This window comes from Parambassis ranga, chromosome 16 (genome assembly GCF_900634625.1).
Source record: "Parambassis ranga chromosome 16, fParRan2.1, whole genome shotgun sequence".
Classification (NCBI taxonomy): Eukaryota; Metazoa; Chordata; class Actinopteri; family Ambassidae; genus Parambassis; species Parambassis ranga.
Genome location: NC_041036.1, coordinates 11,642,495 through 11,653,612, shown reverse-complemented (window position 1 = coordinate 11,653,612; position 11,118 = coordinate 11,642,495). Strand labels below are relative to the sequence as shown.

The window sequence follows — 11,118 nt, the reverse complement described above, 5'->3', positions numbered from 1 at the left end:
CCCTGGTTTTTAATCCCGTTTGTGGTTGTGTTTTACAACCTTTGCGCATTTACAGTTGCACATAAATTTCCAGCACCTGTAATAAGGCCAACAACTGTCAAGCTGAGGTGGTTTTAGTGATAAAATTGTTGAGCCAAAAACTCTTTCTTAAGTCATAACTCGGTGTTGGTTGCATCACAGAACATGAGGTCAAATCAAAGCCTTATACGGTTGATTTGTAAATGCTGGCTACATTACTGCATAAATGACTTAGCAAATGTTTAGAGTAATAATGAAATGTGCCACCTCAACAACGATTGTCTTATTTTGTAGTTTGAAGTTGCTCATTACTTTCCCTTTTCAGGCTTCAGATGATATTTCAGGTCTCTGACTGATACTTCCATGTCCAGTCTAACATGGCTGAATTTTTTGCAACCAGAGGATGACAGGTTGGTAAATCAAAACAATCCAGTCATTATCATTTTCTCAATGGCTCAGGAAGATAGATTCTGTCCCAGCAGGCAGGAAGTGGTGAAGACCTTGGAAAGTTCGCCAAGATGGCGCAGATTTAGAATCCCCAATAAACCTAACAAATGTGCCTTTGGAATGTGGGAGGAGGATATTCTAATATCACATGAAAAAAGCCTCCAAAATGAATTTTTATTTTTATTTTAATGCAGTAGAGCAAAAAGCAGAATTATTTAGTTAGTGTGCCGATCATGTATATTTATCAGCACCACCTTGTGGAGAACCTCAGCTCCTGCTGTACACCTTATTCTCTTGTTGACTAACTAACTCAAATGAATAAACAATTTATTTCAACAATTTAGTCACAAAATAAAAACTGAAATAACATGTAGTAACAAAGGCAATTTAACTTTAAGTAATTAATTTTTTTATACACTTTACAACCTAATTACTTAAACCCACAGACCAAACACCAACAGGCATTTTAAATTAATGGATACTGAAGTCACAGTGGAAGTTGGCACCTTTGACAGAGGATATCTTCATGTAGCCACAGGCCTCCTAGAGTTGAAAACCTTAATCCCATTTTGCAGTGAAGATCGAGCATATTTTGTCAGGAGGGCTCCGGTGGTCTGTTTCTCTCCACACAGGTCTCTGGACAAGAAGAATATTCGGGTAAATTCACATTTTGCTTTAATAATGATGATTTCCCAGACAGGTGACACTAACTGTATGTATGGTGTGATGTCCTCTTCTGTCCATTTCTCTCGAAGTGTGAAGAGCTGGTTAAAGCGCTCCACTGTGCCCTCTGGGAGATCCTCCACACGCAGCAGGGAGATGGTCTCAGGGTTGGAGGCACGATCCACCAGGGCCACACCCTTTACAAGACAGCACAAAACATTAGGAAACTAGTCTGAAAAGCATGAATGAATTAACTGTGAGACAACCAGAGTCCTGGATGCAATATGAGAAGCACGGGATCACCTTCAGCTGGTCCAGGTTTGTACTCATGCCCTCTGGGACGCTCTGCTGCCAGACCTCCTGAAACTCTCTTAGGTTGAACTTGACGGCATTCTGCAGCAGCATTAGTGCTAATCCTCGACACACTTTATCCTGATGTAATGCATAAAACACTTCGTCTGTACAGAGAAAATAGGACAAGCATGACAGTGAATCACCAGTTTACTGACAAAATCTGGTCTGACAAGGAATCTTGTTGGTTTGTTTACCGTTTTTAGTATAGCGTTCCCCATAACAGTTCAAACAGTGCTCGATCATTTCTCTGTTAAAAAGAGAATCAATCACCTCTTTGAAATAACTAATTCCAACATTTTTTAATCTCTAGACCTGATCATGAGGATCACAGGTGGTTATTACCTGGGCTCCAGTGGGGCCAATTCTTCAAGACTGGTTTGAAGAGGAACCTTGTTAAAGGACCAAGACTCTGAATCCACCAACTGAGTGACATGACCAAGCAGCTTCATCTCATAGTCAAAGTCAAGCACACGCCAGTAGCCTGGAAGGAAGAAAGGACACAATGTGGTAGGAATCTGTTTTGTTATTAATAAGTAAATTACACTTTAACAATACATGCACGTGGTTTTACCATTGATCTGACAGGCGTGGATGGTGTGTAAGTGGGTCTTTATCTCCTCTTCACTGGCTTGAATCCTGTCCAGCAGATCCTGCATAGTGTACTTAGTACAGAGAAAACTATTATTACAATAAAACATATATCATAATTCACACCTTACTTTTTTACATGTGATATTTTTAAATGATAAATCTGGTTTCTCAATATTGAATATTTACTGTATTCTCTGTGTTCTCCTCCTGGCCTCCTAATGCAGGTCCTTCATAAGGATTCTCCATTAAAAGCTTCTTCAGTTTCTTCAGTTTCGGCCTCTGTTTCCTCAGTTCCCAGTAGCTGTTACAAAACCCCCAGATCTACACAAGAAGTAGTTAAGAGTTATTTTTGTTTGTGTGTGTGTTACAGCTTAACTCAGTCACCATTTGAAGGAAAGCACCTATGTGTGATTTACGTGCCTGAGTGTGCACCACATGAGAGCTGTCCTGGCTGTTGGTTAGTTGGTCTGGTGTTCTGCATCCAGGTACAAACAGCAGCAGGTTGGATGTGTCAGCTATTTTTAGATCATAGGTCTTGTCTCCACTGCAGACCACAGCATGCTCGTCTTTGTCCCCCCGAATAACTAGACTGTGAAAAAAATGTCAGTCATAATTTATCACTTTTACTTATTTACCTCCATCATGCATTTTGTGCCGCAACTACAGGGTACACACAGCATACCTCTGGCCTGCTTCGATGTGTTTGCACAGTGTGTCGTCCAGCTCCATCAGACAGTAGTCTGCAGATGAAACGTTTTCTCCAAAGGACAGACAGTGGATTGTTGTCTGTAAGTCTTCCTCTTTCAGCTTGGCGATCTGCAGTGTGGCCTTCACCTCCTCTATAGTTCTCATGTTGAAACAAACGATAGGCTGGATCGATAATGTTTTTATATATTAACCCCCTTGTCTAAGGACAACAACTCGGCGTTGTTATAAAGTATAAAACAGTTTTAAACTTATGATACTCTGTCGCTGTATTCTGTCAAATTTCCCCGCTCTCTTTCTGTCGCGGAAAGGAAGTGATGTTACGATCTACGTTGACATGTAACATCAAAATGCGACCGGGTAGGAACTATCATTTGACACTCGTAAACGCCAAATAATTATCTTTTAGGATGTATTTAGGGGCTGTAGTTAAAGTGTACCATCACTGAACATAAGCATAACATGTGTGTTGTACTAAACGAGCTATATACAGATAAACGTGTAACATAGGAACAGTAAAGTTTTAGGTATTGTTTCATCCGAACAAAATACCTGAACGGACCGCATCTCACGTTGAGGGTCAAACATTTTGAGGATGTGCTAATAGAGTCGCAGAATGTCAAGTTTTTCTAGATCAGCCCAGGTAATGTGACACGTTGTACATTATATTATCTTTTAAAGTTAAGTTTAAGCTCATCATTTGGACATCGTGTGCATTTAATATAACGGTTGTTGCAATGTTAGCTAACGTTGCTAACGAGCTAGCTGCGTGTGTGTGATTTCGGCTGTGTTAATGGTAGAAGAAGAAGAATGATGGTATATTCTCAGATGTATTAATAATTTGTATAAAGTAATGCAGTATTTAACAATTTAATCAAATACCACAGATTGCATTAGTGAGGGAGCATTTTTAATTTCTTTGAATTAGGCAACACAAGGCTGGTAAAGTACGGAAAGTACTTTTCCTCTTTTGTTTTAATTAAAAAGTAATCAGAGAAATAAGATGGACATATCACATGAAATGTGGATGAACTTGTCATGGTCTCAGTTTACATATGTTCTTCCTCACATAAAATGTTAGATTCTTCCGAAAATGTTTTGACACACATAGTAGAAGCATTCTCTTTTGATAACCACATGCCTTATGTAAATCCAGTATTTATTTTTCTTTTGTTCAGCAATGGGCAACCTTTGCCCGTTCCTGGTTCCTAATTGATGCAAAGATGCAGCCGCCTGGAAAGATTGCAGTTATGTCTTCTATTAGATTACAGGGGAAACACAAGCCAATCTATCATGCACTGAGTAAGTAAGAGCACTGTCTATCAGAGAACACACATCTACATCCATATGTCTTACTTGATCCATGTGTTAACTACTCTATACTGTTTTTTGGTTAAACATAAAGAGTAATAACATAATAGAGTATTAACAAGTAAAACCCACGCTGACTTGTTGTTACATGGAATGACCACATGATGGCAGCTGAGCACCATTTTTATAATACTTCCCTTTAACTAACACTTGAGTTACATTTTGGGAATTAATAAGAGATTTTTATCACAGGCTGGTTGCAGTTTTTGTTTAAAAAAAAACAAAAATCAAATAGCTGTCCATAGTAATGATGCCTGAAAACAAACTTTGCAGGTGACTGTGGTGACCATGTGGTTGTAATAAACTCCAAACACATAGCTTTTTCTGGGAACAAATGGGAGCAGAAACTCTACTCATCACACACAGGGTAAGTGCATGGTACTTTGTTTACTGTCTTCTTTCAGACTGTGCTCTTTAGTGTTTGTCAAATGAGTGATGGAACAAATATTCATACAAGCTTGTTTGTAGAATGGCACTCAAAAAGCATTTGATCCTGCTTAGCATTAAGTCCTTGTGCAAAGGCTGGCCTATATATTCTTGTTACATTGGTTAAAAGTGGGAACATTTTTTTAAAGAAACATTAAAACCAAAACAAATAAATCGGTATCAGAATTTGTCATGCACAGCACAGAATGACTTGGCTTTGTCTTATTCTCCAAAGGTACCCAGGAGGATTCAAACAAGTCACAGCTGCTCAGCTCCACCAAAAAGATCCAAAAGCTGTAAGTGCTGTTCTTTTTTCGGTATTATTTAGAGTGAATTACTGTCAGCAAATGTTTTAAGTCTATCCAAAGCTTGATACAGGAAATTAGTCTGTGAAGAAAACCTGTCCAAGCCTGCACAGGAGAAGGGCAGCCCAGAATCACTTACTCAAAAGCTCAATAAGAGATTTTCTTGCATATGTCTTACAGGCTTATTGAAATACTCTTGTCATGTGGGAACTTCTAGTAGTAGCAGAATGGCTTGTACTAATCTCCAGTGTGCGGTTTAGTGAACCAGGAGAGACATGCACTCTGCTGTTGGCTTTGTGCTGCTGCAGGTTTCAGTCCAGTCGATGACCACAGACGTGTGTCCTGATGGAGATTTAGTTAAAGTGAAGTTTAGAGGCTTGGCGAGCGAAAAGGGAGAAATGGAACTGGACAGATGAGTGATTTGTCAGCGCTGTCTCTGTCCAACATTTCTGTTCAGTAATTTTGTCCAGAAACTCTGTCCAAGACTCCAGCCTGAGAAACACTGTTGCATTTTAGCAGCAAATATAAGAATAACATGGAGGAAACGAGCAAGGCTCCTTTACATAAAGACATTTTTTTTATAATTACAAGAATCAGCGAGTTCACTGTTGGTCTGCTTTTTAATGTGCTGCTTCTCTCCAGATTGTGAAGTTAGCAGTTTATGGCATGTTGCCTCGGAATCTGCACCGGCGCACCATGATGCAGCGATTACACATCTTCCCTGAAGACGTAAGTCCTATTTCACATAATCTCTTTTTCAACCTTCAACATTCAGGCTTATTAAAGACAAGCGCCTCAGTCATCTCAAAGTACTCTTTACACTGCTGTTGTTTGAAATAATAATAGTTCATTAATATAAACTCTTTGCTGACTTTCAAAATAACTAAGATATAAAAACATTGACTTGCGAAGGTAAAGTCTGGAGTATAATAAATGTAATAACATGTATAATAATAGTGTGAAGTGTGAATCTAATTGCTTGCAGATGGGCGAGCAGCAGTTCTGTCTGTTTTTCAAAACAGGGGAGAAGGCAGGGGAGAGCTGCTTCTTAAAAGTTTTGGTTGTTGTTTTTGTCTTATAGTTTGATCTGTTTGCCCGCTCCTTAAATGAACCTGTAGACACCAGCCTAGCCCTAATGAATATTAATAAGTCCGACTGTCAACACTGGAGAGTGAGCGACCCTAAAGCCCTCTTCAAGTCTTTGAGTAGAATATCTGATCTGCTTCTGGTTTAAACAGTGCCTTCTTCTTCATGTTCTTCTTCTTAAATGTGTCACCTCCTTTTAAATTCTTATCCCAGTCCTATTTCCTTCCTGTCTCCTTGAATTCTGTCCTGTCTAAAAATTTCTTAAATGTCTCCTCTGTCCACCCCTCCGCAGGAGCTGCCAGATGACATTCGAGCCAACCTGACAGAGGAGCTGCCTCAGCCCAGAGAAATTCCCAGGAAACTCAGCGAGTACACCCAAGAAGAGATAGATGCCTTCCCCCAGCTGTGGACACCGTATGTACAAACACACAGAGAGCATGTGCATGTGTAAATGCAAACACTACACACAGTTTTTACTGCAGATAAACACAAAATCTCCTGCAGCTCAAATATAAAGAAGCTCATAGTCCCTGATCTGCTCTATATAGAAGCAGCGCAACTGAAAATAAAATGAAGAATCTCTTTAAAGTGTGCCTCCACTGGGAATCATTCCCTTATCTTTTTGTCCTTTTAGGACATTTTTTACCATAATGAGACATATTTTTATGTCTTGTATTGATTAGGACAAGCCACGAGGGGGTGATGTTGATCTGAATACCATTCTCATGCCATATCTTTTTTTTCTGTATACCAGCCAACCTCCTCTCTGATACAGTAGCTGTAGCATTTGTTGACATTATCTTTTTGGATAATAAGCTGCTTGGCATGTTGGTAAATAATGATATGATGTTTGAATTTCTGAATTTTAAACGGCTGTTAACTTGTGAACTTTACTTTGGAGGCAAGGCTTAGTAAGAGTTGTTTCAGTTCAGTCCTCCTGCATGGCTTCACTGCTGTGTTCTGCTCAGATTTAGTCAGCGATGAGGTCTGTATTGTTTTCAAACCAAGCAACGCATGCAGAAAAAGATCCAACTCACAGGCACGCCAGTCCGTTTGCAGCCAGTTCTACTCTGACACTTCCCCCTTGTGCAGGAACAAATAAGATGCAACATTTTTCATTGTAACTACAAACACATGTGGCTGTGGTGTAAATGATCGTCAGCCAACAGAGAGCTGTCATTATGTGATATGATGCTCAGTGGACAGACAGCTGCTGGCTTCATGCCCAGCTGTTTTGCTGGAGTGCCATGTGATCTTTTTAAGAAGGCCACTGCACATGAGAAACAATAATGGTCAAATGTCACCGACACACAAAGGGGAAGTCAGCTGTTTGGCCGTACAAGGTTTCCATGTAGTGGGTAAGAGAGCATCTGTTACTCGTCATAATCATATTCATGGCTTTTCTTACTCCACTACTTTCTGGTTGGAGATTAGACTGACACTGTGACCCACCGTTTGCCAGCATGATAATATCGTGCTGCTGCATTTCTCCAATCTCACCTGCAGTAAACATCATTCTGATGGGCTAACTGAGAGCATCCCCCTTTCCCCTGCTCTGTGCCAGCATTTGCATTCATTAATCTGTCAGGCCATCCTGTCCTGTTTGTGTGTGTGTGTGTGTGTGTGCTGGTCCAGGTTAGGGTTGCTATCCAGTTTGTCAGGTGGTCTTTCTTTTATCCGCTTCAAAAGTTTTGACTTTGATCCTTCAGTCACTGCTTCAAAAAGTAACTGAACTAAATGTTAACTGTGAATTATTCCCCGTGCAGCAGAGGTGAAATAAATCAGTGTCTCTTGGTTGTAGAGGGCATTGTAGTGGATTTTTCAGGGATGCGAAATATTTTCTAGCCAGTTGTGAATGCATGTAGATTTTTTCCTTAACTGATTGTAGGTAACATTAGGTCTTGTAGTGAAATTAAGATAAAGATGGACATAAATTTGTATTGATAACAGTGTGTGACTCCTCCACATATTTTTTTTCGAGTATCTATGTGCTGCAGAGCTTTGAGGATTAATAATTGTCAAATTATCTAACTATCAAATTAATAAGTACATTATGATTCGATGATTTTCTTTCGCAGTGGGTGTGTTTTTTACAGATATGTACGGCATGTCTGCACTGCATTCAGCTTTGCTGTCAACACTGGTGCCCATGTTGATAAATGAGCCACTTCATATTGTTTACTGGTTCAATCTTCTCAGCCAATCAGCTTGCGCACTCGGGCCGGTCGCTGTGTGGCCACCAAGGTCAAACTAATCCTAGTTTATTTAAGAGATAGGCCTTAGCTTCGTTAATATTCACTCATGCTGTGGCTTACTCATTTTACTGACCGTCTGTGTGTGTGTGTGTCAGTCAGTCAGAGAGAGATGGGGTTGAGGTCATGGGGAGCAGTTCAATCGTTACCCTTTATTAAACACATGGTAAATATACTCGCAGAAAAATCTTGGTGCAGAGGTGAAAGACTGGATATGTACCTTCCCTGTGCCGTACAAGAGCTCAGATGTAGAAAATCGACAACATAAACATACAGCTGTGGTTGATAGCAGCGCTATTACATTTGATAACAACATTTTTCTATTTTGTATCAAAACCAATACAGCGTGCTCTGATAAAATCTGTCTGCTGCAATCTCTGCTCGAAATTAAACGGGGAAAAAACACAAAAAGGGGACGCTGTGAGTCTAAACTCATTTTGAAAAGAAAAAAAAAAACGCATGATAAGATCTCCCCAGTTTTTCATCTGTCACTTTCTCTCCATGTTTTCTCTGTAATCGGATCTTCTCCCAGCAGACTTTTTTGCCTCCTCATACTAATATATCGTCTTGTGTTTCCTTCACAGACCTGAAGACTACAGGCTAAAATGAAACCAAGGCTGCCCATGGTGACTAAAGCAGAGAAGGTTTTTTTTTGTTTTAATATTAACACCACACTTAAAGTGTGAGTATCATTTCATATAATTGCAATTATGTGAACATACACTGTAAAGGGGATTTGTGTAAATTCAAAATATCTGATTTTCTCTGGTCACTTGGGAAAAAAAATGGATTTTGTCTAAACTCATCAGCCCAAAGTTCACTTTCCTTCTGGAAAAACACAAAACCTCTCACTTGACATGACCACAGCTGATCTGACACAGCCACGATCAGTTTGAGATTTCACCCTGTGGCTCAGAGAAAATCAGCTTCTGTGGTTTTTCCTGATTGCAGAAAACTTGAAATGATCAGATATGACCCATAAAAATAACATCTGTTCAGACCTGATCCTACCTTTAAAGGTTTGTGAGTTCATAGTGAAAGCAATTTAGTGTGTTACTATGACAGTTTTTGGGGACTGTTCAAGTGAACTGTAAAATAAACTATTTAACAAATCTGTCAGGTTGTGTTTTTATGTAAATGTTGTAAAATTTACATTGTGTTGTGTTAGACAAGCAACTTAAACAGTTTTGTAGTCTCATTACAGATTTATTGGTTATAAAAGCAAATAAAATAGAAAATAAATAAGTCCATATTATATGGAGGGGTGTGGTAGTGAGACACATTCCTTACTGAAGCTTTTGGGCAGTTTAAATCTAGACCGGGGCTCATGGCACGGCTTTTAGTGGTGGTTTTTTCAGACTGTAGTACAGGAAGGGAATCGCTTACACTTCACTTGAGTTATTGATTTCACAGAGAGTATTTTTAATAATGACTGGCTTCAGGTCTCGTTCCAGAAAAAGGTCAGAGATCAACCAGTGAGTGAATGGTTTCCACAGTGAAAGGGCCCGGAGTTTGCATAAGAAAAATGAAAACGTCAGCGTGAGACGAACACACAGCTTTGTTTTAAATTCACGCCAAAGTCTAAAGTTTACAACTCGGAACAGACCTTAAGTGTGATAACAGAATGAACATAACATCAGATACATTTGGGATAACAAGGACTATTTAAAGGGACAGTTCACCCCAGAATGACATATTCATATATTTCCTGTTTTTTGTGTGTGTTTAGAGATTTCTGCCTTTTACAATGTAATGGAAGTAAATGGTACTCTGCTTGTGGTGGATAAACACCCCGGCACAAGACAAGAAAGAAATATTTCTGTTGAACTGTCCTTTTAAAAGCAGAAATTTAATACTTCTGGTTCCACATTTCATGTTGGGTAGTTAACTAATAATAAAAAATGGCAAAGAGAAGCAAACAGTACAGTACAGGGAAATTACTTTTCAATATTTTTTTACACACTAAAAATAAGACAGCATGGAGGTGGGGACTCATCATTATAAAAAGCAGCCTGTACAAATGTTTGCCAGCTCATTGTCCCCAAATATTTGAACTGCTAGTTACAACCAAAACAAGATGCACATGTTCATTTACACACCCCAAGGAGACATGCAGCTCTCTCTCTCAAACACACACACACACACACAAAACAAAACGGGTTCAGTCCTGAAATCAGTTGTAGAATGAAGAGGAACAGGTCTTACCTTTACATTACCACTGGACGATGCTAACATAGATCAGGCACTTTTCGGACCTCCCTTTTTACAGAGACATCGTCCACAGAACTATTTACAATGTTTCACCTGGTGGGAAAACAGGAGGGAGGTTCTCACCACAGTTTCAGATGAGCAACGATGTGCATGTGCATGTCCGATTTGTGTGTGTATTGTGATGTGCAGGGCTCAAGCACTTCAGGTGAGTCCAGTCCTTCCTCTAAGGTCCTCCCTCCTTACTCTCCTCCATGACGACGACGTCACGTGTAAACCTCCTGGCGACGCCCGGTGACCTCAGCTCCACGTCCTCTGAGTGGGTGGGGCCTGAGCGGTAACCATGGCGATTGGGAGCCAACTGAGGAGGCTGTTGGGCATAGTACTGAGGCGGGTAACCACGGTAATAGGGGTCCTGCTCTTCTTCCTCTTCCTCCTCTTCGTCCCCTCCTTGGTCATTGTAAGCCACTGCAGCGGGGTTGTACGGCTGGTTGTAGGGAGGATTGTAGGGCTGGTAGCCGCCTTGGGGCAGGGGTTGGACTGAGGTGGTGGGAATATTTGTGGTCAGTAGGAGTGAATGCATCTGGATCATTGCAACTAGCATAAAACCACTACAGGTGAGCGAGGCGTGAGGTTAAGACTGGATGCAGGACTACAAACACCACCAGCACTTAGAAGCAGCATGATGTGGC

General features: G+C 40.2%; 2 protein-coding genes across 2 annotated transcripts; one reads left to right on the top strand and one right to left on the bottom strand.

The window, feature by feature from the left end:
* Positions 1–898: 898 nt before the first annotated feature.
* Positions 899–3,207, bottom strand: dscc1 (DNA replication and sister chromatid cohesion 1). Its single transcript, XM_028424634.1, has 9 exons — positions 2,756–3,207; positions 2,494–2,662; positions 2,260–2,394; positions 2,054–2,144; positions 1,825–1,963; positions 1,677–1,729; positions 1,432–1,586; positions 1,177–1,325; positions 899–1,101 (listed from the first exon to the last, which is right to left on the bottom strand). The coding sequence occupies exons 1-9, from the start codon at positions 2,923–2,925 to the stop codon at positions 990–992; spliced, it is 1,173 nt and encodes a 390-aa protein (XP_028280435.1). The 5' UTR covers positions 2,926–3,207; the 3' UTR covers positions 899–989.
* Positions 3,208–3,270: 63 nt separating this feature from the next.
* Positions 3,271–9,335, top strand: mrpl13 (mitochondrial ribosomal protein L13). The gene is made up of 7 exons (XM_028424635.1): positions 3,271–3,421; positions 3,957–4,080; positions 4,423–4,516; positions 4,811–4,871; positions 5,523–5,609; positions 6,259–6,380; positions 8,803–9,335. The coding sequence occupies exons 1-7, from the start codon at positions 3,395–3,397 to the stop codon at positions 8,825–8,827; spliced, it is 540 nt and encodes a 179-aa protein (XP_028280436.1). The 5' UTR covers positions 3,271–3,394; the 3' UTR covers positions 8,828–9,335.
* Positions 9,336–11,118: the final 1,783 nt, after the last annotated feature.

Excerpts from the sequence above, each read along its gene's own strand:
- dscc1 (XM_028424634.1), bottom strand. The coding sequence starts at position 2,925 with ATGAGAACTATAGAGGAGGTGAAGGCCACACTGCAGATCGCCAAGCTG. Across the intron at positions 1,587-1,676 it reads GGAACGCTATACTAAAAACG|ACGAAGTGTTTTATGCATTA; the intron begins GTAAACAAACCA and ends TTCTCTGTACAG. Across the intron at positions 1,326-1,431 it reads CAAACCTGGACCAGCTGAAG|GGTGTGGCCCTGGTGGATCG; the intron begins GTGATCCCGTGC and ends TGTCTTGTAAAG.
- mrpl13 (XM_028424635.1), top strand. The coding sequence starts at position 3,395 with ATGTCAAGTTTTTCTAGATCAGCCCAG. Across the intron at positions 3,422-3,956 it reads GTTTTTCTAGATCAGCCCAG|CAATGGGCAACCTTTGCCCG; the intron begins GTAATGTGACAC and ends TCTTTTGTTCAG. Across the intron at positions 4,081-4,422 it reads GCCAATCTATCATGCACTGA|GTGACTGTGGTGACCATGTG; the intron begins GTAAGTAAGAGC and ends CAAACTTTGCAG.